Source organism: Dendrobates tinctorius, unplaced genomic scaffold (genome assembly GCF_039654945.1).
Source record: "Dendrobates tinctorius isolate UK_male_01 unplaced genomic scaffold, ASM3965494v1 ptg000032l, whole genome shotgun sequence".
In the NCBI taxonomy this organism is placed as follows: domain Eukaryota; kingdom Metazoa; phylum Chordata; class Amphibia; order Anura; family Dendrobatidae; genus Dendrobates; species Dendrobates tinctorius.
This window is the reverse complement of record NW_027361700.1, coordinates 41768513-41795614: the sequence shown is the minus strand read 5'-3', so window position 1 is coordinate 41795614 and position 27102 is coordinate 41768513. Positions and strand designations below refer to the sequence as shown.

General features: G+C 40.5%; 1 protein-coding gene across 3 annotated transcripts in view; it reads left to right on the top strand.

Annotated features, from left to right (window-relative positions):
* The first annotated feature begins 401 nt into the window (after window positions 1–401).
* The window catches only part of NGFR (nerve growth factor receptor), a 97120-nt gene continuing 70419 nt past the window's right edge, over window positions 402–27102 (top strand). For all 3 annotated transcript variants that reach the window (XM_073572831.1, XM_073572833.1, XM_073572832.1), the window contains exon 1: window positions 402–523. In XM_073572831.1, coding sequence (XP_073428932.1) covers window positions 488–523 — 36 coding nt within the window. In that variant the 5' untranslated portion in view covers window positions 402–487. The remainder of the gene's footprint in view (window positions 524–27102) is intronic.

Below are 27102 nucleotides of genomic sequence, written 5' to 3'. Positions count from 1 at the left end.
AGCCAGCTGGCTCATTAATCACCCAGTGCGCCCCAGTTTCTATGGCTTGGGCCCAGCACCCCTAGGCAGTAATATGTACTGTATGGCATTATTCTACATTGCCCAGCACACATTCTTCCTGTCAAACCCCATGTGTGAGCAGCAAAATGCACACAGGAGGATCAGCAGAGGGACAAAGGAAAACGCTGCGCCTCCTCTTAAATAATTAGCAGTTAAGTGTTTTCGGGGCTGAGCTCCAAACATCATTCCCTAAATCCAATCCTGACAACCAGTCGTTGATTGTTGGATCGCTTCCCTGGATGGGAGGGAGCGATGCTGTGTGTCAATGGGATGGCCTTACAGCTAATGGGAGGACAGCTATAAGGGGAAGGTTTTCTTTAAACAGAAGGGGATGGCTTGTCAAAGCTTTAGGGGCAGGTGTAGCTGAGTCTCTGCATTCTCCATCTGCTTATCACTCCACAGCCATCAGCCCTATAGGACCAGGAGAATGGACGCTCCACTGCTTGTCATCCTATGCAGCATAGTAAGTGCATCCTCACTATAGGACCAGTGCGCCACCATTCATTACCGGACCCAGCTCCATATATTATATGGAGATAATATCATTATAGATCGCGTGGCACTTTTTTGGGGGGTTTCGTATAGTGCTTCAATATCTGGACTTGATGATAACATCCTTGTCCCTCTTTCCAGAAGTGTTCTTCTAGGCTAAGCTTTGCTCTTGTCTTATGCCAGCTGTGTTATAGGTTTTGGAGACTATTTATCATGTGTTTTATGTCGTGATGTATTGCTGGGAGCCATACTAGCCCAGTTCTGCAGTGTGTAAGGGTTTGGCTCGTAGATAATGCAGTGGTGGATAATTACCTTCCTATTACTGCGCACACAAAACCCTACAGACTCGGATTTCAGCAGGAGCTGCACAATGCATGCCCTTCAGCCCAGAAGACAGTCCCAAACCTTTCAACCCCCCTCCCTATGTAAAAATCCATTAATGGAATATATCAATGAGTTAGTTGGTGCATGGAAGCTGTCACTCTGCTTATCTCCTGTTCCTCCGCACAGTCTCCTTTCCGTCTATATTCTGCTCATTTTCATGGTCTTTATGTCAGGAAGCAAACTTGGTTGACCCAATAGAGTTCAGGCAGAGTCATGTCATTGCAAGCTCTTTGGATCTGATTCCTTATTTCCTCATACCCTGTATAATATCAAAGAAAAAACACAAAAATTGAGCTTGGTTTGAGTTGGTACACATGCAGCATATAAACGCATGTTCACATGGCCAAAAAGCATTGATTTAAATGCACATTTGCGTTTTACTTATTTAATTATAGCAGGGTTTTTTCATTTTGTCTTTTGTAGCTCCTGTATAATATCAGTATATTATAGCTTCCGGTAGAGTGCTAGCTCTTTGACTAAATCTTCTTCATAGCACCTATCCTACAAATCCTTGTCTGCATAAGTGAGTGCAAGCTCTTGTGTCTGACTCCCTTCCTTATGTAGTGGATTCAATCTTTTTACACTCTTAAGGTTTCATTCATTTTTTTCAGTAATAGAGTGCTAGCTCTTTGGATTATTCCCTTTACTCCTGCATAGCACCAACTATAATAGCCTTGTTCTTAAGTGCCAGCTCTTTTGGTCTTCTTCATTTTCCTCTACATAGTTATTTCTGTATTAACTCAATGTAGAGTACAAGCTCTTCTGGTCTGCTTCTTTTTCCCATATATAGCACTATGTATAATTTCCCAGTCTAAAGTGCCAGCTCTTTTTCCTCTCATCTGTAATAACTTGGTCTAGATTGAAACCTCATTGGGTCTAATTTCCTAATTTGTATAGTTCCAATTGTAATAACTTGATGAGTGCAAGCTCTGTGGTCTACTTCCATAATCTCTTTACCATTACTTAATTACATGGACTTACACAGTCAATAACTGCAGCACCCATCTTCAGTTAAAATTCTTTGCGTCCCATCCATGTACAAACTGTGCCAGTGTAGGTGGGAAGTCATTTACGGGATGGTTTTCTCTGCATGGGAAGTTCCAGGAGGCAGCTGTGAATTTTGGCAGGCTGTGTCCGAGATTTCACGGGATAGGCTTTGAATGAGGATAGGATTTGGGTTGTAACTTTTTGAAACGGGTTGGTAGAGATGGTAAGGATACAGGCCAAGGTGGTGGTTTATGAACACGAGTAGAGCATTCGCAATGGATGGTGTGTCAAGGAGGTGTTTTTGGAAGATATTTAGGTGGCCTTTTTTAGTGTTTTTGATGTTCTCACTCAGTGAGGGTCTCAATTAGGAGTTGTTCATTGTGCCTTATGCTTGATAAATTTTGCCATAGACAGTGTTATTTTAGGTACCGTCAAAGAAAATAGGTTTAGTATTAACACAAAAGTATTCAAGAAATCTTTCTGATCAAAATGAAATAATAAAACCCTGATCTACATCTTTAAAACAACCTTCAGATTTAATAGTGGATTATATATTGGCAGCGGGGATATTGTCCCATAGGGATCCATGACACTTTCACTATATGCGTTATTGAGTTGTGTCTTTTAGGCTATGTGCACACGGTGCGGATCCTCCCGCGGATTTTTCAAAACCCGCAGGTCAAATGACCTGCATTTTTCCTGCGGATTTCTTCCCTTTTTTTTGCGGTTTTACTGCCATTTTTTGTGCGGTTTTCCACCTGCGGATTTGTAGAATGGAGCAGGTAGAAAACTGCAGCAAAACCGCACAAAAGAAGTGACATGCTGCTTTTTTTTTTCCGCGGAAATATCCGCAGCATGTGCATAAGCGTTTTTTTTTTTACATTGGCTATAATGGTACTGTACATCACCTGCAGTTCTGCTGCAGATCCACAGCGGCAAATCCACTGCAGATCCGCAGTAGAAACCGCACCGTGTGCACAGGGCCTTAGGGGTAAAGAAAGTTATATGGGACTTGGTAACACACAGTGAAGCATTCCTTCAAAATGTAATAATGAAAGAGTTAGGTTGTTCTTCAGAGGGTTCATTGAAAATCCATAGTTTATATTTTATAGTTCAATTTTAACTCTTCTTTAGTTAAATCCATCTTACTACAAACAATAAATTAGATCTGCACTATGTTGTCCATAGTCAGATGGGATTTCCAAAGTATAAAAACCATTGTTAATCTTTTTAATGTACTTTAATATGCACTTAGTTGATGTCTCGGATGAGATGATTGTGGAACCAGTTTGGTCTTCTGGTAAACTCTTGGTGACCATAGTGGGGTTTCTCCGGTTGTTCTGTATGAATCCCATTGTCATGTTCATGATTATCTAAATACTCATGGTCTTCTTTGGTGAGTTGGATCTTGTCATAATATAGGGAGAGGAATAGATTACTAGATAAACTCAAGTAGGTCAGTAATTTAGAGTTGGATTTGGTTCAGCTAGGCTTTTCATTCAAATTTGACAGGTAGGGCATAATTTGAGTTTGTTGAAAGCCTTGTAACAAATCACTGAGGCCTCAGTATGGAGTGAGGTCCTTCTAATGTACTGTGTTGTGTAAGATGAAATGAGTATTTCAAAAGTGACATTTGTTGGAATGATGCTATGAATGTTGATTATTTAAAGAATGTGAAGCTGATTATGTTTGTTTATGGGTCATTTCGCATGAGTAGCATCAATTATAAAAAAAAAGTTACACATTTGAGCAAATGACACTGAAGAAAAGGTGCGGAAAAAAAGATAGGATCATGAAAAATGTTCCATATGAATGGATACGGAGGAACCTTAACATGTGGCCTGGACTTGGATTGACATGGTCTTCAGTTAGAACTAGGACATCCCTGATGCTTGTCCATTCTGGGATAGTTTATGGTAGAAAGGTACATTGAAATGAGGTACAGTCACAGTCACAGTAGACACTGAATTAAGGTTCCATCTAGTTGGCTTCACCACATTCCTTACTACATGGCACATGTGGATTTATTGCTTGTTTGACCAAAATTTCCTTTCCAAGTCCCTAGGACTGACTCACCACTGTTGATTTTTAACAATGTAGACCCTATAGAGAGAAGCTCTGCACAGGTTCTCCATGCGATCTAAAATAAGTGATGAGGCCAAACAGGGCTTGGTCCTCTAGAATCTGGTGTCTTTTAGAAAATGTATGGTATGTACACATTTGACTAGAATGTTGAATTGCTCAAAAAGTGTCAACAGCTCTAATATTTCTTGATTGGCATTGCCATGGCCTAGTAATTCAGAAGAAACATTTTTGACATGTTTATGCTATTACCATTTTCAAGTAGGTTTCCTGACATGTCAAAAAAGTCTTTGGTTGTGCATGTTGACTCCCAAGGAAATTAACCCTAGTTTATCATATAGAATGAGAGCCCCATTAGGTGTTCTCTGACAGTTTAGTTAGCTAATACTATTATTTTTCTTAGCTGCAGCTTCCTTTGGTTTGGTCATTTCGGAATTGGTATGGTACTGGGCCAGACAACTCTGGGCTATTGCTTCCCCAGTCTATCTGAGCTTTCACTTTCTTATGTCAAACATCAAACAGCCTAAAATAACAATCCTAAAATCTGCTAATTACTCCTCCCTAAACTCTATGACAAGTTGTAGACCTGTCAGAAATGGTGCTGGGGACACAACACAAACACTGCTAGTCCCAGGTATACAATCTTAATAGCATAGTAACACATGCACATAACAAATGTGCATGAAATACAGAATAAACCAAACCCTGTACTATATGTAAACTAATTTAATATACAAAAAATATGATAGTTCTGTGGATGGAAGCAGTTTCTACAGATGTAGCAATGCTGAATTGTCATTTTACTGTTTGGATCGGCATTGCCTGTGCACTGGGCTCTTTGAGTTAGACAGGGTTGTCAAATCTTCAATCTTCAGGAGCACCCCACTACCTTGCCTTCATGTTTCCTGTGTTGTGGGAGGTGGTGCGCTCCTCATGATTTGCACAACAGCATGGTTGATGTGCTGGCACCAGACTGTGCGCAAGCCAATGCAGCATGCAGAGGCAGTTTTGTTTCTGAAGCATCTGAGAAATGTAGGATACACTAAAGCTGTTTGGATACAGCCAGTTTCAGAGTATCGTGTAGAAGCTCTGTAGCACAGAGTTTGCAAATGCGCTCATTGCCTAGGAGACCGGTCACCACTGTTAGTCTGCAGAGGTGGCCAGTAACCCAGTTAATGAGCAGGTTTTTTAAAGAGATAAAGGTACTGTCACACTTAGCGATGCACCATCGATCCCGACCAGTGATATGACGTGGTCAGGATTGCTGGTGCATCGCTAAGTGGTCGCTAGTGAGCTGCCACACAGGCAGATCTCACCAGCGACATCGCTGGGGACGGGGGTCGCTACTTACCTGTCAGACGAGGCGATCCTGATGTCCTCCCGCCCGCGTCCACGCGTCGCTCGTCGGCACCACAGGAAGCCCAGCAGGAAGCTGACAATGAGAAACGGTCCAGCCTGTTCTCGCGCGATCAGCGATAATCAGTGGGGGAGCTGGTCGGAGGTAAGTATCAGACATAGCGATATCGCTAGCAATATCGCTGCTGCGTCACAAAACCAGTGACGTTATAGTGATATTGCTAGTGATATCGCTTAGTGTGACAGGCCCTTAAGTTACAAGGTTGCTTGTTTTTACAATCACTTTGCAATTTTAGAAATTTAAAAAGATGAGACAACCCATTTACCCTGATGTTATATCAATATGAGTTGTACTTAACGTGAGAGCAGCTCTGCAGCATCTTACACGCTCAGCTAACTATAAGCCTTTCTTTCACCACTGTTATACAGTGTACTTGTGCACACAACAGGTGACTGGATCCATACGCTTAGTCACCGCCACTATAAAGGTGTGTACATAACAGGCCTGCAGATGACATCTAATCATTCTTGTGCTCTGTATCTTAAATCTAGCCAAGCCACTACATACGTAAAGAATCTGTGTGTCCTGGACATTGTGTCTACTTACATGCCTGGTCGTGTGTTTAATTGGGCGCTCATGTGAATTGGTGCGTGTCTACACTGGCTTGTTTGTGTGTGTGTAGACTTGTTTTTAATTATTTTTCAGATTGATTCAGAAACCTTCAGTGAACGTCTTTCTGGGCAATTAAGAACAAGGAAACCCTTTCCAATTACCTGGCCCTTTAAATTAACTTTTCTACAGTTGGAGAGGTAAAGTGTCATGTGCAAGAAGATGTTGCACATGACACCTCTACCTCTCCACATGTAGAAAAATCCAGTGATCCATGACAAAAATGTAGTTTATTTTATACAGTGAATGCTACATTTAAATGAGGAAACATGGGATACATTCAGTGGAACCTCAACCACTATGGTCACACAAGGTCATATGTTACTTCCTTTCTCTAAAGGAGCCACTGGCTTGGCTTTCCCCTCTTCCTGTAGACTGTGGAGAGGGTCATGCTTTATGTCTCCAACTTCTATACCTAGCTGTGAGTGGGGTTCAGGAAGGATCCAGGTTCCAACCATTGGTTTTTGGCTCAGAGGCCTTCCCCAATCCTAAATCCTTTATTAATGAAATTGGTCAATTTGTTTAAGGGGTGCATTAGCTTCTGTGTAAACAAAAGGATCAGGCATGTTGAAATCCCACATGCCCTTTCCTTCTTTCCCCAAAACACCTTATCATCTACTTTCAATGAAGAATCGTAACACCTCTATACACATTAAACATTAGATGGTCTGTTGATGCCAACAAAATTGGCTGACTTTGCCTAGAGCTATCTAATATGTATAGCCACCTTTATTTTTTTTCCCGTTTTGAAAATTCTATTAAATATATCTCAGCTTTTATAGTAGTTTGGCCTTGAAATAAGGTGGCAACAAAAATGGTAATTGTAGTGGTAACAAGTAACAATCACGGATCCGATAAATAGAATAGACTTACATTCCTCAAAATCGGGACTTCTACTCAGGTTCAAGAACAGACACACAGTGGGTGCTGCAGCAGTTGTCTACAATACGCATAGACTCTTAATGCCAATTGTTCTGCTATGGTTCCTGATCAATAACATATAGTTTTTTAGATTACATTTACAGGATTACGGAATTAAGTCATATAACTCAAAACTATAGTAAACTATATCAGTGCCTCCTTCATTGTAAGCTTCTCATGAGGTCATCATCAGACCTGAAGGTCTTGCACCTCAATGCAAAATCTGTAACAGGCCTCCTCACCTAACATATGCTATTTAAGGTACTGATGTCTTATTATTTGACAGAAGTGTTTTTTTAGGCCTCCACAGGAAGTGGGGGCCGTGTGTGGTTGGTACACTCTATAGCTACACCCTAGGTATGTCCATGCAAGTGTAGCATGGTGTGAGGCGTTCGCATCGGGCAAAGTACTCGCCTTCTCCAGTTATACCCCTGGTGCGCTACATGAAAGAGTGGGTCCTGCCTGGGTGTTGGTGATGGGGCTGTGAGGGCCTTGCGCCCGTGCAGGTCACCTATAATATAACCGATGGTGTTGGCTGGCCAGGACAATAGGTTTTAAAGTTCAATAAAGCAGACTCCCGTTCTAAAACATAGTCTTTAATGAACAATAACTTAGCAAGGGTTATATACATGGGGTAGCGGCTAAAAAGTTATATGGACGTTCCCTTCCCAGTGTAAAGCATTTTCACACATGCGGTTTCCTTCCACTGTAGTCTACTCCAGGGCCAGTGAAGCACACTGTTTCGCCCTGCTTCGTCACAGCCTAGCTTGTCGCCACTGTCCTGATCGGTGAGTCTCTCTACCTCAGTGTTTCTCAACTCCTATCCTCAAGACCCGCCAACAGGTTATGTTTTCAGGATTTTTCTACTTAGTATTGCCCAGGTGATAATTCCACCACATGTGGAATATGAATGTAAATCCTGAAAACATGATCTGTTGGTGGGTCTTGAGGAGAGGAATTGAGAAACACTGCTCTACCTGCTCAACAGTTCGATGTTCCATTTCATCCACTACTGGCGCCCTGGATCTTACGCTCGGGACCCCCACTAATCTCACAAACTCAGTTCTGTTTAGATGCGTTACCTTCAACGTTTATCAAGCTCAAGATTTCTTGTGACACGTCGTCCTATCCAAGGACTCCTTTAACCTATTTCATCTTCGGTCAGTTCTAGGTATGGCTACTTCCTTGTCCCTAAGTCTGCTTTTTTTAGTAGCCCATCAAAACGTCAGCACTCCTCACAGACACTTCCTACTTTAACTTCAACTTCTCCCTATGTGATTAACTACAGTAAGCCCTATCACTAAGCCCTTCCCACTAAGGGCTAGTCCGAAACAATAACTCTTTTCTTACCCTATCGTCACTACCTAACTACAGTCACTATCTATACTACCTACCTTATGTCCAAATTCCTAACTCATGTCTTACCCTATACTGTACACTACTAACATTACATATCTTACATTATACATTACTATACATTACAAACAAAAGACGCAGGACACTACACACATGATGTGATTTGTATCTTCAGGGGTAGGAACCTAACAGTTCAGTCCACACACCATACACAAGGTCTAGCAGATGGGCCAGTCAGGCCACTCTGATTACCGGTACTCTGGAGGGATATTTTGACCTTTTAATAATTAACTCTACCTTTAATGAATTTGTTTACCCTAAACCTCATAAAATCTGATTTCTGATTGCTTACTGAAATGCTTTAAACAGTGTCTTATTAGGAAAAAGGTACAACTCAAAGCCAATAGTGAAGGCTTAATTGCCATTACAGAGCCACTAATGCTTGCTTTATTGCTGACCATCTGTCTTTATGAATGGGACAAGCAGTGGTGTTGACAGTACACATCTAAGACAGGAACAGGAGGGGGGCATCACCATTTTAGCTTCTCTGTCAGGGCCAGATAAAGGTTTAGATGATCTGTGCCCTGGGGCAACGGAAGGTGAAGGGTAATCTTCCATTATATGGTCTACTATCACCTATCCCTCAGATGATTTTATTGGGAGACTTGCAAGTCTCAAATTCATCTTCATCTGCTATTTTACATTAAGAATCTATGAATTTTCATGATATACATAGTAGAGAGAGAACCTCCAGCAAATATCCAAATAGGGCTTCTGTTCTGGTGGCCATTTTTACCACCAAGTACAAAGGAACCTGGTATGTACTGTATTTCCACCTTCCTGCCATTTGCCCGACACTTGAGTCAGTTCCCAACTTTCTACCTCTGGATAAGGGAGTCCATCAAGGAAGGGAATGAGCTGAGTCAGGCTGATTATATGGGTTATATATAGGATTCTTTATGGTTATAGCCCCCAAATCTCATTGGGGCACCGCTGCCGGTGATCAACATTAGAGTAATTGTGAGCACCTAGTGTCTTCTAATTTTGCTCCATTTCCAAAAAATTATACAGCTCTGCTTTAAATATATAGTATGTGTATAATACATATTTATTTGTGTTTCCATGGCATTAATACGAGTCTATGTCAGTGTGTGAGGTCTAAAAATGTAGGTTTCCTGCAGAGGGTGTGAAAAAGACAGGTACATAAGATGCTCGGGGCACTAAGTGTTTACTAGGAACCTCCGCGAACTGTGGTAAACTTGCGCCTGCGGGTTGTCAGCGTCACTTAGTTATGTCAATGAGGAGGACAGGGCCAAAAGCAGCTGTAGAAAGCCCTGCAAGAATTCAAGCTATCCGAGGGAGGGACGGGGGAGATGTTCTGCAGATCAAAGCCATGACAGTGGTTCTGCAGGTGTCACCGCTATGGAAAAATCTCTGCAGGTGTAATGCGTGTCAGTGGCAGGTGCTCTGCTTACTAAAGGGGGAACATGAAATCACTTGGCAGTATTTGGTCAGTATTTTACCTCAGTATGTGTGGTCAAAACCAGGAGAGGAACGTTCAGAGGAAAAGTATAATAGAAACACGTCACTACTTCTGGATTTATCACCCTCTCCTGGTTTTGGCTTACACATACTGAGGTAAAAAACTCACCAAATACTGATAATGTGACCATAGCCTTAATGTATCTATTAACGAAGACACGGAGGTGTATCTTGCCTTAGCGGTAACAGCTCACTTACCTATGAGGGTCAGTATCTCTGATTATCCGTGGCTCAGCAGATGTATTAAGAGTTTCAATATTGGATCATCCATTATATATTATATGTCATATTGCAGCCTTTTTGCTAGTTCATTTAACTTATTTATCATGATACCTGTTTACACTTTGTAAGCTGCATATCATTAGCTGGACTTTATTAATCTATGAGGGTTATACTATTGCCCCTCCAGTTTCGCACAGTATTATATTCTCTACATTGGGGTGCCCAACATACGGCCCGCGATGCCAGCTGAGGAGCAGCAATGATGCCCTGTGTAGACATCTCTGAATGCCTCATACATCAGGACAATGGGGTCCTGTATCCTGTATCCTCCAGAAAGTAGCATGTAAGTTAGGCCGGGGTCACACTAACCAACGCAAAATACGGTCCGTAGTTTACAGGCGTAATACGGATGAATGACCCCTAAACAGTGCTCCGTAGGTCATCCGTAAGCAAGGTGCGGTCACGTATTTTGCGCATGTAAGCATCCGTATGTAATCCGTATGGCATCCGTATGGCGAGATTTTCTCACCGGCTTGCAAAATGGACATATAATGGAGCCCTATGACAGGTTTTATAACACAAACGAAAGAATAGATATAGACACATAGAATACATATATATGTGTATATATATATATATATATATATATATATATATATATACACTCACTGGCCACTTTATTAGGTACACCATGCTAGTAAGGGGTTGGACCCCCTTTTGCCTTCAGAACTGCCTCAATTCTTCGTGGCAGAGATTCAACAAGGTGCTGGAAGCATTCCTCAGAGATTTTGGACCATATTGACATGATGGCATCACACAGTTGGCGCAGATTTGTCGGCTGCACATCCCTGATGCGAATCTCCCGTTCCACCACATCCCAAAGATGCTCTATTGGATTGAGATCTGGTGACTGAGGAGGCCATTTGAGTACAGTGAACTCATTGTCATGTTCAAGAAACCAATCTGAGATGATTCGAGCTTTGTGACATGGCGCATTATCCTGCTGAAAGTAGCCATCAGATGTTGGGTACATTGTGGTCATAAAGGGATGGACATGGTCAGCAACAATACTCAGGTAGGCTGTGGCGTTGCAACGATGCTCAATTGGTACCAAGGGGCCCAAAGAGTGCCAAGAAAAAATTCCCCACACCATGACACCACCACCACCAGCCTGAACCGTTGATACAAGGCAGGATGGATCCATGCTTTCATGTTGTTTACGCCAAATTCTGACCCTACCATCCGAATGTCGCAGCAGAAATCGAGACTCATCAGACCAGGCAACGTTTTTCCAATCTTCTACTGTCCAATTTCGATGAGCTTGTGCAAATTTTAGCCTCAGTTTCCTGTTCTTAGCTGAGAGGAGTGGTACCCAGTGTGGTCTTCTGCTGCTGTAGCCCATCTGCCTCAAAGTTCGACGCACTGTGCGTTCAGAGATGCTCTTCTGCCTACCTTGGTTGTAACGGGTGGCAATTTGAGTCACTGTTGCCTTTCTATCAGCTCGAACCAGTATGCCCATTCTCCTCTGACCTCTGGCATCAACAAGGCATTTCCGGCCACAGAACTGCCGCTCACTGTTTTTTTTTTCTTTTTCGGACCATTCTCTGTAAACCCTAGAGATGGTTGTGCGTGAAAATCCCAGTAGATCAGCAGTTTCTGAAATACTCAGACCAGCCCTTCTGGCACCAACAATCATGCCACGTTCAAAGGCACTCAAATCACCTTTCTTCCCCATACTGATGCTCGGTTTGAACTGCAGGAGATTGTCTTGACCATGTCTACATGCCTAAATGCACTGAGTTGCCGCCATGTGATTGGCTGATTAGAAATTAAGTCTTAACACACAGTTGGACAGGTGTACCTAATAAAGTGGCCAGTGAGTGTATATACACATGTCATTGAGACACACATATATATATATATACTTATATATCACAGAGTTCTTCATAGCAGAATAGCCGCTAATTCAATTGCCGGCTTTTGTCAAATCATTCCCCAACCCGACATGAAATGACACATGGTTTACATACAGTAAAGCATTTCATTTCATGTTTTTTTTGTATGTCTTTCATTAGTAATTAGATGAGGGTTGATGTTTAAAATTAGGGAGGTGTAGGTGTTAATTTAAGGGGTTAATTCATTGTTAAAAAATGTGTGGGCTCCCGCGGTAATTTGTCAATGCGGGAGCCCACACATTTTTTTACAATGAATTAACCCCTTAAATTAACACCTACACCTCCCTAATTTTAAACATCAACCCTCATCTAATTACTAATGAAAGACATACAAAAAAAAACATGAAATGAAATGCTTTACTGTATGTAAACCATGTGTCATTTCATGTCGGGTTGGGGAATGATTTGACAAAAGCCGGCAATTGAATTAGCGGCTATTCTGCTATGAAGAACTCTGTGAAATATTACTATATATATATATATATATATATATGTGTGTCTCAATGACGTATATATATATATATATATATATATATATGTATTCTATGTGTCTATATCCATTCTTTCGTTTGTGTTATAAAACCTGTCAGTGTGATTTTACTGTATAGCGCACTGAATTGCCGGCTTTTCTAAAGGACACCGGGTGCGTATTTCTCGCAAGTCACACATCTGGTCCATGTGTAATGCATATTTTTAGCGCACCCATAGACTTGCATTGGCATACTACGGGCGTAGCACGCTGACAATCGCAGCATGCTGCGATTGGCATGGACCGTAGAATACTGACGAGAAATATACGGCTGATGGGAGCTAACCCATAGAGAATCATTTGTCCGTGTGTAATGCGTGCTTTTAACACCTCTCACTCATCCGTATTCCTCGCCAGCGTGACCCCGGCCTTAGACACGTGGTCTTCCGTGTCTGGGGCTCACACCACTGAAGCTTATGGGAGGTCTGAATCATTAGGCAGTAAGCACAAAACTCCTGGTCTTGGGCATGAATCACTTCTTTAGGGCCTATTCACACAGTTTTTTTGTGGATTTTTCTGCAAATCCACATCAAAAATGCTTCTTAGGCCAGAGTCACACTAGCGAGAAATATGGACGAGTGCTATGCGCAAAAAAAATCACATTGCACTCGTCCCAATGTTAATCTATGGGGCAGCTCCCAACAGCTGATTTTTTTCTTGGCCGTATTACACGTAACCCCTTATTAACCCATTAGCCACCGCTAAAGGCAAAGGGAATAGAGAGGCTAAATGCCAGAAAAGGCGCATCTTATAGATGTGCCTTTTCTGGGGTGGCTGTGGGCAGATATTTTTAGCCGGGGGGGCCAAAAACAAAGGTCCCTCTTTAGGCTATTAATATCTGCCCTCACTTAATGACTTTCCCTCTCTGGCGGAGAAAATACCGTAGGAACCCACACAATTTTTTTAACGAATTTACCCATTAACCTCTTTCCTACATTAGACGTACTATTCCGTCCATGTGACCTGGGACCTAAGTCCCAAGGACAGAATAGTACGTCTAACGCGATCAGCTGCGCTCACGGGAGGAGCGCAGCTGATTGCGGCCAGGTGTCAGCTGATTATGTGTCGGGGCTGTCACGGACCGCCCCCGACATGTTAACCCCTGGCACACTATGAGAAAACACGATCGCAGTGTACCGGGGGTTTAGGGAAGCATCGGGAGGGAGGGGGCTCCCTCCGTGCTTCCCTGAGACCCCCACAGCAGCACGATGTGCAGCGTTGCTGCGGGGGTCTCCGTCCCTGCAGGTCCCCGAATCCAAAATAGCGGCGGGGACCTTCGGGGGTCTGCAGGGAGGTGGCTTCCTCATGCCTGCAAAGCGCCGGCATGAGGAAGCCTGCAGCACTGCCTGTGATAGATCGCTGATCTGTCACAGCGATCTGTGATGTGACAGATCAGCGATCTGTCACATGACAGTTATGTCCCCCCTGGGACATTGTAATAAAGTTAAAAAAAAAAGTGTAAAAATAATTTATAAAAAATCGCTAAATAAATTAAAAAAAAAAATATTCCCTAATAAATTCATTTTTTGAAAATAAAAACAAAACAATAAAAGCACACATGTTTGGTATCGCCACATCCGTAACGACCCGCCCTATAAAACTGTCCCACTAGTTAACCCCTTTATTGAACCCCTTAAAAAATAAAAATAAAAAACAAAAGCAAAAAATAAAGCTTTATCATCATACTGCCGAACAAAAAGTGCAATAACGCGCAATCAAAAATACGGATATAAATAACCATGGTACCACTGAAAACGTCATCTTGTCCCACAAAAAACAAGCCACAACACAGTGTCATCAGCAAAAAAATGAAAAAGTTAGAGCTCACAGAATAAAGCGATGGAAAAATAATTATTTTTTATATAAAATTATTTTCATTGCATAAAAGCACCAAAACATAAAAAAAGACATGAGGTATCGCTGTAACCATACTGACCCAAAGAATAAAACCACTTTATTAATTTTACCGCATGCGGAATGGTGTAAACGCACCCCCCAAAAGAAATTCATGAAACGCTGGTTTTTGTTCTTTCTGCGTCCCAAAAATCGGAATAAAAAGCGATCAAAAAATGTCACGTGTCCGAAAATGGTACCAATAAAAACATCAACTCGTCCAACAAAAAATAAGACATGACTCAGTGGATCAAAATATGGAAAAATTATAGCTCTCAATATGTGGTGATGCAAAAACTATTTTTACAATAAAAAGCGTCTTTTAGCGTGTGACAGCTGCCAAACATAAAAACCGCCATAAATAGTAAATCAAATCCCCCGTTATCACCCCCTTAGTTAAGGAAAAATAATAAAATTAAAAAAATGTATTTATTTCCATTTTCCCATTAGGGTTAGGGCTAGGGGTGTGTTGGGGTTAAGGTTGAAGTTAGAATTGGGGGGTTTCCACTGTTTGGGCACATCAGGAGCTCTCCAAACACGAAATGGCTTCCGATCTCAATTCCTGCCAAAAAAGTCAAATGGCGCTGCTTCCCTTCCGAGCTCTGCCATGCGTCCAAATAGTGGTTTACCCCCACATATGGGGTATCATCGTACTCAGGACAAATTGCACAATAACTTTTGAGGTCCTGTTACTCTTGGGAAAATGACAATTGGGGGTGAAAAGATCATTTTTGAGGAAAAAATATGATTTTTTAAATGTATGGCTGTACGTTATAAACTTCTGTGAAGCCCTTGGTGCTCACCACATATCTAGATAAGTTCCTTGGGGGGTCTAGTTTCCAAAATGGGGTCACTTGGGGGGTTTCCACTGTTTAGGTACATCAGGAGCTCTCCAAACTTGACATGGCATCCAATCTGAATTCCAGCCAATTTTGCAGTGAAAAAGTCAAACGGCGCTCCTTCTCTTCCGAGCTCTGCCATGCGCCCAAACAGTAGTTCCCCCACATATCAGGTATTGGCGTACTCAGGACGAATTGCACAATAACTTTTGCAGTCCAATTTCTCCTGTTACCCTTGGTAAAATAAAAATAAATTGAACCTGAAGTTTTTTTTTTATGAAAAAAAGTTAAATGTTAATTTTTTTTTTTTAAACATTCAAAAAATTCCTGTGAAGCACCTGAAGGGTTAATAAACTTCTTGAATGTGGTTTTGAGCACCTTGAGCGGTGCAGTTTGTCACTTTTGGGGTATTTTCTATCATATAGACCCCTCAAAGTGACTTCAAATGTGATGTGGTCCCTAAAAATAAAATGATGTTGTAAAAATGAGAAATCGCTGGTTAACTTTTAACCCTTATAACTTCCTAACAAAAAAAAATATTGGTTCCCAAATTGTGCTGATGTAAAGTAAACATGTGGGAAATTTTATTTATTAAGTTTTTTGTGTGCCATATCTCTGTGATTTAAGGGCATAAAAATTCAAAGTTGGAAAATTGCGAAATTTTCAAAATTTTTGCCAAATTTCTGTTTTTTTCACAAATAAATGTAAGTTATATGAATGAAATTTTACCACTACCATGAAGTACAATATGTCACTAGAAAACAGTGTCAGAATCACTGGGATCCATGGAAGCGTTTCAGAGTTATTACCTCATAAAGGGACAGTGGTCAGAATTGTAAAAATTGGCCCGGGCAAACCACCCTTGGGAGTAAAGGGGTTAATTTCACACCTACATGTCCTAAATTTTACACACATACCCTAATCTAATTATTAGTCAAAAACATATAAAAAACTAAATGAAATGAAATGGTTTACTATATGTAAACCATGTGTCATTTCATGTCAGGTTCTGTAATGATTTGACAGAAGCCGGCAATTGATTTAGCGGCTATTCTGCTATGAATAACTCTATGAAATATATATACTGTATACAGTCATATGTAAAAGTTTGGGCACCCCTATTAATGTTAACCTTTTTTCTTTATAACAATTTTGGTTTTTGCAACAGCTATTTCAGTTTCATATATCTAATAACTGATGGACTCAGTTATATTTCTGGATTCAAATGAGGTTTATTGTACTAACAGAAAATGTGCAATCTGCATTTAAACAAAATTTGACCGGTGCAAAAGTATGGGCACCCTTATCATTTTCTTGATTTGAACACTCCTTACTACTTTTTACTGACTTCCTGAAGCACTAAATTTGTTTTGTAACCTCATTGAGCTTTGAACTTCATAGCCAGGTGTATCAAATCATGAGAAAAGGTATTTCAAGTGGCCACTTGCAAGTAGTTCTCCTATTTGATTCTCCTATGAAGAGTGGCATCATGGGCTCCTCAAAACAACTCTCAAATGATCTGAAAACAACATAGCTTTTCAGGGGAAGGATACAAAAAGTTGTCTCAGAGATTTAACCTGTCAGTTTCCACTGTGAGGAACATAGTAAGGAAATGGAAGAACACAGGTACAGTTCTTGTTAAGCCCAGAAGTGGCAGGCCAAGAAAAATATCAGAAAGACAGAGAAGAAGAATGGTGGGAACAGTCAAGGACAATCCACAGACCACCTCCAAAGACCTGCAGCATCATCTTGCTGCAGATGGTGTCACTGTGCATCGGTCAACAATACAGCGCACTTTGCACAAGGAGAAGCTGTATGGGAGAGTGATGCGAAAGAAGCCGTTTCTGCAAGCACGCCACAAACAGAGTCGCCTGAGGTATGCAAAAGCACATTTGGACAAGCCAGTTACATTTTGGAAGAAGGTCCTGTGGACTGATAAAACAAAGATTGACTTGTTTGGTCATACAAAAAGGTGTTATGCATGCGCTGTATTGTTGACCGATGCACAGTGACACCATCTGCAGCAAGATGATGCTGCAGGTCTTTGGAGGTGGTCTGTGGATTGTCCTTGACTGTTCTCACCATTCTTCTTCTCTGCCTTTCTGATATTTTTCTTGGCCTGCCACTTCTGGGCTTAACAAGAACTGTACCTGTGTTCTTCCATTTCCTTACTATGTTCCTCACAGTGGAAACTGACAGGTTAAATCTCTGAGACAACTTTTTGTATCCTTCCCCTGAAAAGCTATGTTGAATAATCTTTGTTTTCAGATCATTTGAGAGTTGTTTTGAGGAGCCCATGATGCCACTCTTTATAGGAGAACCAAATAGGAGAACTGCTTGCAAGTGGCCACTTGAAATACCTTTTCTCATGATTTGATACACCTGGCTATGAAGTTCAAAGCTCAATGAGGTTACAAAACCAATTTAGTGCTTCAGGAAGTCAGTAAAAAATAGTTGGGAGTGTTCAAATCAAGAAAATGATAAGGGTGCCCATACTTTTGCACTGGTCAAATTTAGTTTAAATGCAGATTGCACATTTTCTGTTAGTACAATAAACCTCATTTGAATCCAGAAATATAACTGAGTCCATCAGTTATTAGATATATGAAACTGAAATAGCTGTTGCAAAAACCAAAATTGTTATAAAGAAAAAAGGTTAACATTAATAGGGGTGCCCAAACTTTTACATATGACTGTATATGTGTCTCAATGACATATGTATATATATATATATACATATATATGTATATATGTATTATATGTGTATATATTCTTTCGTTTGTGTTTTAACCTGTCATTATATGTCCATTTTGCAAGCCGGCGAGAAAATCTCTTCATACGGATGTCACACGGATGGTTAGATGCGAGAAAATCGCATCCTGGCATTACAATTGGATGACATACGGATCACTGTTCATGAAACATTTGTGCGATTCTGGTCTGTGAAAAATTGACCTTTTTTTATACGTTGTGTGTGACTCCAGCCTAACTCTTTAAATAAGTTTCCTTTAAGTTCTACTGTAAAATGTTCAACATAACGTGAAAAAACAACACTGTATGCAGGAAAGGAGATTTTCCCAGGAAAATCAGTCGCAAACTTAATCAAATAGTATTTGAAGCGGTTTTTGATGTGGAGCTAGGAGGAGAGTCTATTTCTAAGGCTGTAGTCAGACAGCCATATATTCTCTCGGGTCAATCATGCTAATGACACTCCTATCAGACTCTGACTAGAGTTTGATGAGAGTGTCAGTGGATGAGGAGAAGATGGAGAGCAAAATTTCTCCATCTTCTGCATTCTGAGTCCGCGGAAATTGGACTGCACTCATCCGAGTGCAGTTCGATGCTTTCCACGCACCCACAGACTTGGATGACCGAGTGTCTTCCAATTTCAGAATTAAATCGCCCCACTGAATATCATTGGTCCAAGTGCTATCCGATAAAAAACTGGATAGCACTGATCCAATGTATAAGGCGGTATGAGTGAGCCCTAACACCTCGCGCTGTGAACATACCATTAGTGTACCATAAGCAGAATTTGTATCAGACTTCTATGTTATGTATTTTCAATATGTCCCAAATCTCCTTGAATTTTTAGTGTGGTTCGTGGATTGTTTCAGTATGAGATTGTGGCTCTAGGACCAAAAAAAGGTTGTGCACCCCTGCTCTACACCGTATTGTACACTCTCTACACATATATTGTGTGCTGTTTATTTGTGCTTTTATGTTTCCCTTTTTTATGTGATTTTTATTAGTCTATATGATTAAATAAAATTATAGATGTAACATGTTGAGTACCCATTTGTCTATAGGTATTGTATAGATTCTTGAGTTACACAACTAGATATTTATTTTGAATTATTAGTGATTTGGCTCATTATTGGTAGAAGATATAAATCAATTTTTAAGTATTTCATTTCAGGCATTCTTAATAGCAGGGGGTCTGCCAGTCAGAGAAGAAGTCGCTACAAAGAGCATTGGGATAATCGGGCACATCCATGGAACAGCAGTATAGCCAATTGATGGCAATGAGAAAGGTGCAATGCATGATTTCTCCTGTGGTGGCACTGCAGGGAAGTTATACACTTGCTGCTGGAATTTCAGACTAAATATAGGGGGTAGGTGGGGGATCCGGCAGGAGGACACCCTGTGATCAGCATGGGTGGTCTACTAAGGTATAATCCACTCTGTATAGCGGCTTTTTGATCTGGTTAATACAAAAGTGTTATTGGTGGAATTCCATCCACAAAATATGGCTGACTAGAGAAATGTATAAGTATCAAATAGTAATAAATCATGAAGTAATTTATAAGTTGGGTCTAATATGCAGGTATAGACCTGGGCCATAACATCTGGAAGAATGTATTAGTTCAATCTATTCATCAGATACTACAGTAAAAATTTGAGAAATTAGTAGATAGGTACTGTCCCTTTAAAAAAAAACTCCCACAAGCAGCATCGGACTGGATGACCTTGGGCCCACCAGAGAAAATCATTCTTGGTGCCCACTCGTAGCTACATAGAAATAAATACAAGAGCACCAATTGTGTGGTAAAACACACTAATAACTGGGTATAATATAAGGTAGTACAAGACTTAATTACTTAATTATGTAGCAGGAGTTGGGGTAGCCCCCTCATAGAATATAAAGCAGCCTCCTCATAGAATATAATGTAGCCCCCTCATATAGTATAATGCAGCCCCCTCATAGAATATAATGTAGACCCCTCATAGATTTTAAAGTAGCCCCCTCATAGAATAAAATGCAGCCCCCTCATAGAATATAATATAGCCCCCTCATAGAATATAAAGGAGCCCCCCTTAGAATATAATGTAGCCCTGCATAGAATAAAATGCAGCCCACATATAGTATAATGCAGCCCCCTCATAGAATATAATATATCCCCCTCAGAGAATATAATGTAGCCCCGCTCAGAATGTGATGTAGCCCCCTCATAAAATATAATGAAGTCCCCCATAGAATATAATGTAGCCCCCTCATAAGCTATAATGCAGCCAGCCTGATATAGTATAATGCAGCTCCCCCACAGAATACTTATTGGGTATAATGCAGCCCCCTTAATATAGTATAATGCAGCCCCCCATAGAATATTATATAGCCCCCTTAGAGTATAATGCAGCCCCCTCATATAGTATAATGCAGCCCCCATATAGTATAATGTAGCCCCCCCACAGAATATAATGTAGCTGACCTACAGAATATAATGTAACCCCCACAAAATATAATATAGCCCCCTCATAAGGTATAATACTGCCCCCTCATAGGCTATAATGATGCCCCCTCATAGGGTATAATGGAGCCCCCCATAGAATATAATGTAGCCCCCTCATAGGGTATAATGCAGCCCCCTTCATGTAGTATAATGCAGCCCCCCACAGACTATAATGTAGCCCCCCACAGAATAGAATGTAACCCCCACAGAATGGAATGCAGCCCCCTTATAGAGTATAATGCTGCCCCCTCATAGCGTCCGGCCCTGGCCACAAGTATTTTTTCCGCCAGGATGAAGTGGTAGTCTGTAAATGCCCTAGTTTCTCAATCTCATGGCAAATGGCACATCACTCGTAGCTACATAGAAATAAATACAAGAGCACCAATTGTGTGGTAAAACACACTAATAACTGGGTATAATATAAGGTAGTACAAGACTTAATTACTTAATTATGTAGCAGGAGTTGGGGTAGCCCCCTCATAGAATATAAAGCAGCCTCCTCATAGAATATAATGTAGCCCCCTCATATAGTATAATGCAGCCCCCTCATAGAATATAATGTAGACCCCTCATAGATTATAAAGTAGCCCCCTCATAGAATAAAATGCAACCCCCTCATAGAATATAATATAGCCCCCTCATAGAATATAAAGGAGCCCCCCTTAGAATATAATGTAGCCCTGTATAGAATAAAATGCAGCCCACATATAGTATAATGCAGCCCCCTCATAGAATATAATATATCCCTCTCAGAGAATATAATGTAGCCCCGCTCAGAATGTGATGTAGCCCCCTCATAAAATATAATGAAGTCCCCCATAGAATATAATGTAGCCCCCTCATAAGCTATAATGCAGCCAGCCTGATATAGTATAATGCAGCTCCCCCACAGAATACTTATTGGGTATAATGCAGCCCCCTTAATATAGTATAATGCAGCCCCCCATGGAATATTATATAGCCCCCTTAGAGTACAATGCAGCCCCCTCATATAGTATAATGCAGCCCCCATATAGTATAATGTAGCCCCCCCCACAGAATATAATGTAGCTGACCCACAGAATATAATGTAACCCCCACAAAATATAATACAGCCCCCTCATAAGGTATAATACTGCCCCCTCATAGGCTATAATGATGCCCCCTCATTGGGTATAATGGAGCCCCCCATAGAATATAATGTAGCCCCCTCATAGGGTATAATGCAGCCCCCTTCATATAGTATAATGCAGCCCCCCACAGACTATAATGTAGCCCCCCACAGAATAGAATGTAACCCCCACAGAATGGAATGCAGCCCCCTTATAGAGTATAATGCTGCCCCCTCATAGCGTCCGGCCCTGGCCACAAGTATTTTTTCCGCCAGGATGAAGTGGTAGTCTGTAAATGCCCTAGTTTCTCAATCTCATGGCAAATGGCACATCACAAATAGCTAGAAGCTTTACCTTTATTATTTCTTATTTCGTACTATTAAAAAGGATTTTTTTTACTGATGCCCCTTTAAATGCAAAGGGGCTGAATGTGCTTAATACAGCATGGCTGCTTTCTTCCAGAAATGGCACCTCTCTATGGGTCATTACTAGAATTACTGCATAGTCTCATATAGTCGAATACAGCTGACTGTAATACCAGTCACAACCAGTAGACAAGAATGGAGCTGTTTCTGCAGGATCACAGCTGTGCTCTCCTAATTAGATACAACCCCTTTAATCCAAGGGCACGTCAGCCTTCATGGTCAAGGGATCAATTCACATTACTTTGAAGCAAATTTGACTATTTGAAGTCACAATAAATCCGATGTAATTCGGCTTAAATGGTCTTTATTCTTGAAATTGTTTATTTTTATAGCTGTACCTTATAAACCGTCCGACCTTGAAATAGGCTTTAAAAAACTACATTACATTTTAATTAGATTTTTATCCCTTGTTATTAGATACTTTTCAAGCAACCATAAATTATCTCAATATCCACAAAGGGTTCTTAAATGGGGTTTGAGCTAAATATTTTGACAGATCTATATTTATAACACGTTGAACATGTGACTTATTCCTTTGTCTCACATTAGAGCCATTATAACTTCTCTTGGTAATTAATTCCACTGCTCCATATTCTCTATTAAAAAAAAATCTAAATCTACCTTTAGAATTGTTTCTATTACAGGATATAAAACATCTAATACTTCATTTGATTCCAAACAGTGCTGTTTATATATTCTCCTATTACACCATATTACCTCCCCTATATCTCCTCCTATTACTCCATATAACCTCCCTATATCACCTCCTATTACTCCATATAACCTCCCTATATCACCTGCTATTACTCCATATAACCTCCCCTATATCTCCTCCTATTACTCCATATAACCTCCCCTATATCTCCTCCTATTACTCCATATAACCTCCCTATATCACCTCCTATTACTCCATATAACCTCCCTATATCTCCTCCTATTACTCCATATATCCTCCCTATATCTCCTCCTATTACTCCATATAACCTCCCTATATCTCCTCCTATTACTCCATATAACCTCCCTATATCTCCTCCTATTACTCCATATATCCTCTCTATATCTCCTCCTATTACTCCATATTACTTCCCCTATATCTCCTCCTATTACTCCATATAACCTCCCTATATCACCTCCTATTACTCCATATAACCTCCCTATATCTCCTCCTATTACTCCATATAACCTCCCTATATCACCTCCTATTACTCCATATAACCTCCCTATATCTCCTCCTATTACTCCATATATCCTCTCTATATCTCCTCCTATTACTCCATATTACCTCCCCTATATCTCCTCCTATTACTCCATATAACCTCCCTATAACACCTCCTATTACTCCATATAACCTCCCTATATCTCCTCCTATTACTCCATATAACCTCCCTATATCTCCTCCTATTACTCCATATATCCTCCCCTATATCTCCTCCTATTACTCCATATAACCTCCCTATATCTCCTCCTATTACTCCATATAACCTCCCTATATCTCCTCCTATTACTCCATATAACCTCCCTATATCTCCTCCTATTACTCTATATAACCTCCCCTATGTCTCTTATTACTCCATATAACCTCCCTATATCTCCTCCTATTACTCCATATGACCTCCCCTATATCTCCTCCTATTACTCCATATAACCTCCCTATATCTCCTCCTATTACTGCATATAACCTCCTTATATCTCCTCCTATTACTGCATATAACCTCCCCTATATCTCCTTCTATTACTCCATATATCCTCCCCTATATCTCCTCCTATTACTCCATATAACCTCCCCATATCTCCTCCTATTACTCCATATATCCTCAACTATATCTCCTCCTATTACTCGATATAACCTCCCTATATCTCCTCCTATTACTCCATATAACCTCCCCTATATCTCCTCCTATTACTCCATATAACCTCGCTATATCTCCTATTACTCCATATATCCTCCCTATATCTCCACCTATTACTCCATATAATCTCCCTATATCTCCTCCAATTACTCCATATAACCTCCCTATATCTCCTCCTATTACTCCATATAACCTCCCTATATCTCCTCCTATTACTCCATATAATATCCCTATATCTCCTCCTATTACTCCATATAACCTCCCTATATCTCCTTCTATTACTCCATATAACCTCCCTATATCTCCTCCTATTACTCCATATAACCTCCCCTATATCTCCCCCTATTACTCCAAATAACCTCCCTATATCTCCTCCTATTACTCCATATAACCTCCCTATATCTCCTCCTATTACTCCATATAACCTCCCTATATCTCCTTCTATTACTCCATATAACCTCCCTATATCTCCTCCTATTACTCCATATAACCTCCCCTATATCTCCCCCTATTACTCCAAATAACCTCCCTATATCTCCTCCTATTACTCCATATAACCTCCCTATATCTCCTCCTATTACTCCAAATAACCTCCCTATATCTGCTCCTATTACTCTATATAACCTCCCTATATCTTCTCCTATTACTCCATATATCCTCTCTATATCTCCTCCTATTACTCCATATTACCTCCCCTATATCTCCTCCTATTACTCCATATAACCTCCCTATATCAACTCCTATTACTCCATATAACCTCCCTATATCTCCTCCTATTACTCCATATAACCTCCCTATATATCCTCCTATTACTCTATATAACCTCCCCTATGTCTCCTATTACTCCATATAACCTCCCTATATCTCCTTCTATTACTCCATATAACCTCCCCTATATCTCCTCCTATTACTCCATATAACCTCCCTATATCTCCTCCTATTACTGCATATAACCTCCTTATATCTCCTCCTATTACTGCATATAACCTCCCCTATATCTCCTCCTATTACTCCATATATCCTCCCCTATATCTCCTCCTATTACTCCATATAACCTCCCCATATCTCCTCCTATTACTCCATATATCCTCCACTATATCTCCTCCTATTACTCCATATAACCTCCCTATATCTCCTCCTATTACTCCATATAACCTCCCCTATATCTCCTCCTATTACTCCATATAACCTCGCTATATCTCCTCCTATTACTCCATATATCCTCCCTATATCTCCACCTATTACTCCATATAATCTCCCTATATCTCCTCCAATTACTCCATATAACCTCCCTATATCTCCTCCTATTACTCCATGTAACCTCCCTATATCTCCTCCTATTACTCCATATAATATCCCTATATCGCCTCCTATTACTCCATATAACCTCCCTATATCTCCTCCTATAACTCCATATAACCTCCATATATCTACTCTTATTACTCCATATAACCTCCACCAATATCTCGTCCTATTACTCCATATAACCTCCCTATATCTCCTCCTATTACTCCATATAACCTCCCTATATCTCCTCCTATTACTCCATATAACCTCAGTGTATCTCCTCCTGTTACTCCATATAACCTCCCCTATATCTCCTCGTATTACTTCATATATCCTCCCTATATCTCCACCTATTACTCCATATAATCTCCCTATATCTCCTCCTATTACTCCATATAACCTCAGTGTATCTCCTCCTGTTACTCCACATAACCTCCCCTATATCTCCTCCTATTACTCCATATAACCTCCCTATATCTCCTCCTATTACTCCATATAACCTCCCTGTATCTCCTCCTGTTACTCCATATAACCTCCCCTATATCCCTTCCTATTACTCCATATTTCCTCCTTATATCTCCTCCTATTACTCCATATAACCTCCCGGTATCTCCTCCTATTATTCCATATAACCTCTCTATATCTCCTCCTATTACTCCATATAACCGCCCTATATATCCTCCTATTACTCCATATAACCTCCATATATCTCCTCATATTACTCCATATAACCTCCCTATATCGCCTCCTATTACTACATATAACATCCCCTATATTTCCTCCTATTTCTCCATATAACATCCCTATATCTCCTCCTATTACTCCATATAACCTCCCTGTATCTCCTCCTATTACTCCATATAACATCCCTTATATCCCTTCCTATTACTCCATATTTCCTCCTTATATCTCCACCTATTACTCCATATAGCCTCCCTGTATCTCCTCCTATTACTCCATATAACCTCTCTATATCTCCTCCTATTACTCAATATAACCTCCCTATATCTCCTCCTATTACTCCATATATCCTCCCTATATCTCCTCCTATTACTCCATATATCCTCCCTATATCTCCACCTATTACTCCATATAACCTCCCTATATCTCCTCCTATTACTCCATATAACCTCCCTATATCCCCTCCTATTACTCCATATAACCTCCCTATATCTCCTCCTATTACTCCATATAATCTCCCTATACCTCCTCCTATTACTCCATATAACCTCCCTATATCTCCTCCTATTACTCCATATAACCTCCCTATATCTCCTCCTATTACTCCATATAACCTCCCTATATCTCCTCCTATTACTCCATATAATCTCCCTATACCTCCTCCTATTACTCCATATAACCTCCCTATATCTCCTCCTATTGCTCCATATAACCTCGCTTTATCTCCTCCTATTACTCCATATATCCTCCCTATATCTCCACCTATTACTCCATATAATCTCCCTATATCTCCTCCTATTACTCCATATAACCTCCCTGTATCTGCTCCTATTACTCCATATAACCTCCCTATATCTCCTCCTATTACTCCATATAACCTCCCTGTATCTCCTATTACTCCATATAACCTCCCTATATCTCCTCCTATTACTCCATATAGCCTGCCTATATCTCCACCTATTACTCCATATAATCTCCCTATAACTCCTCCTATTACTCCATATAACCTCCCTGTATCTCCTCCTATTACTCCATATAACTTCCCTATATCTCCTCCTATTACTCCATATAACCTCCCTATATCTCCGCCTATTACTCCATATAACCTCGCTATATCTCCTCCTATTACTCCATATATCCTCCCTATATCTCCACCTATTACTCCATATAATCTCCCTATATCTCCTCCTATTACTCCATATAACCTCCTTTTATATCCTCCTATTACTCCATATAACCTCCCTGTATC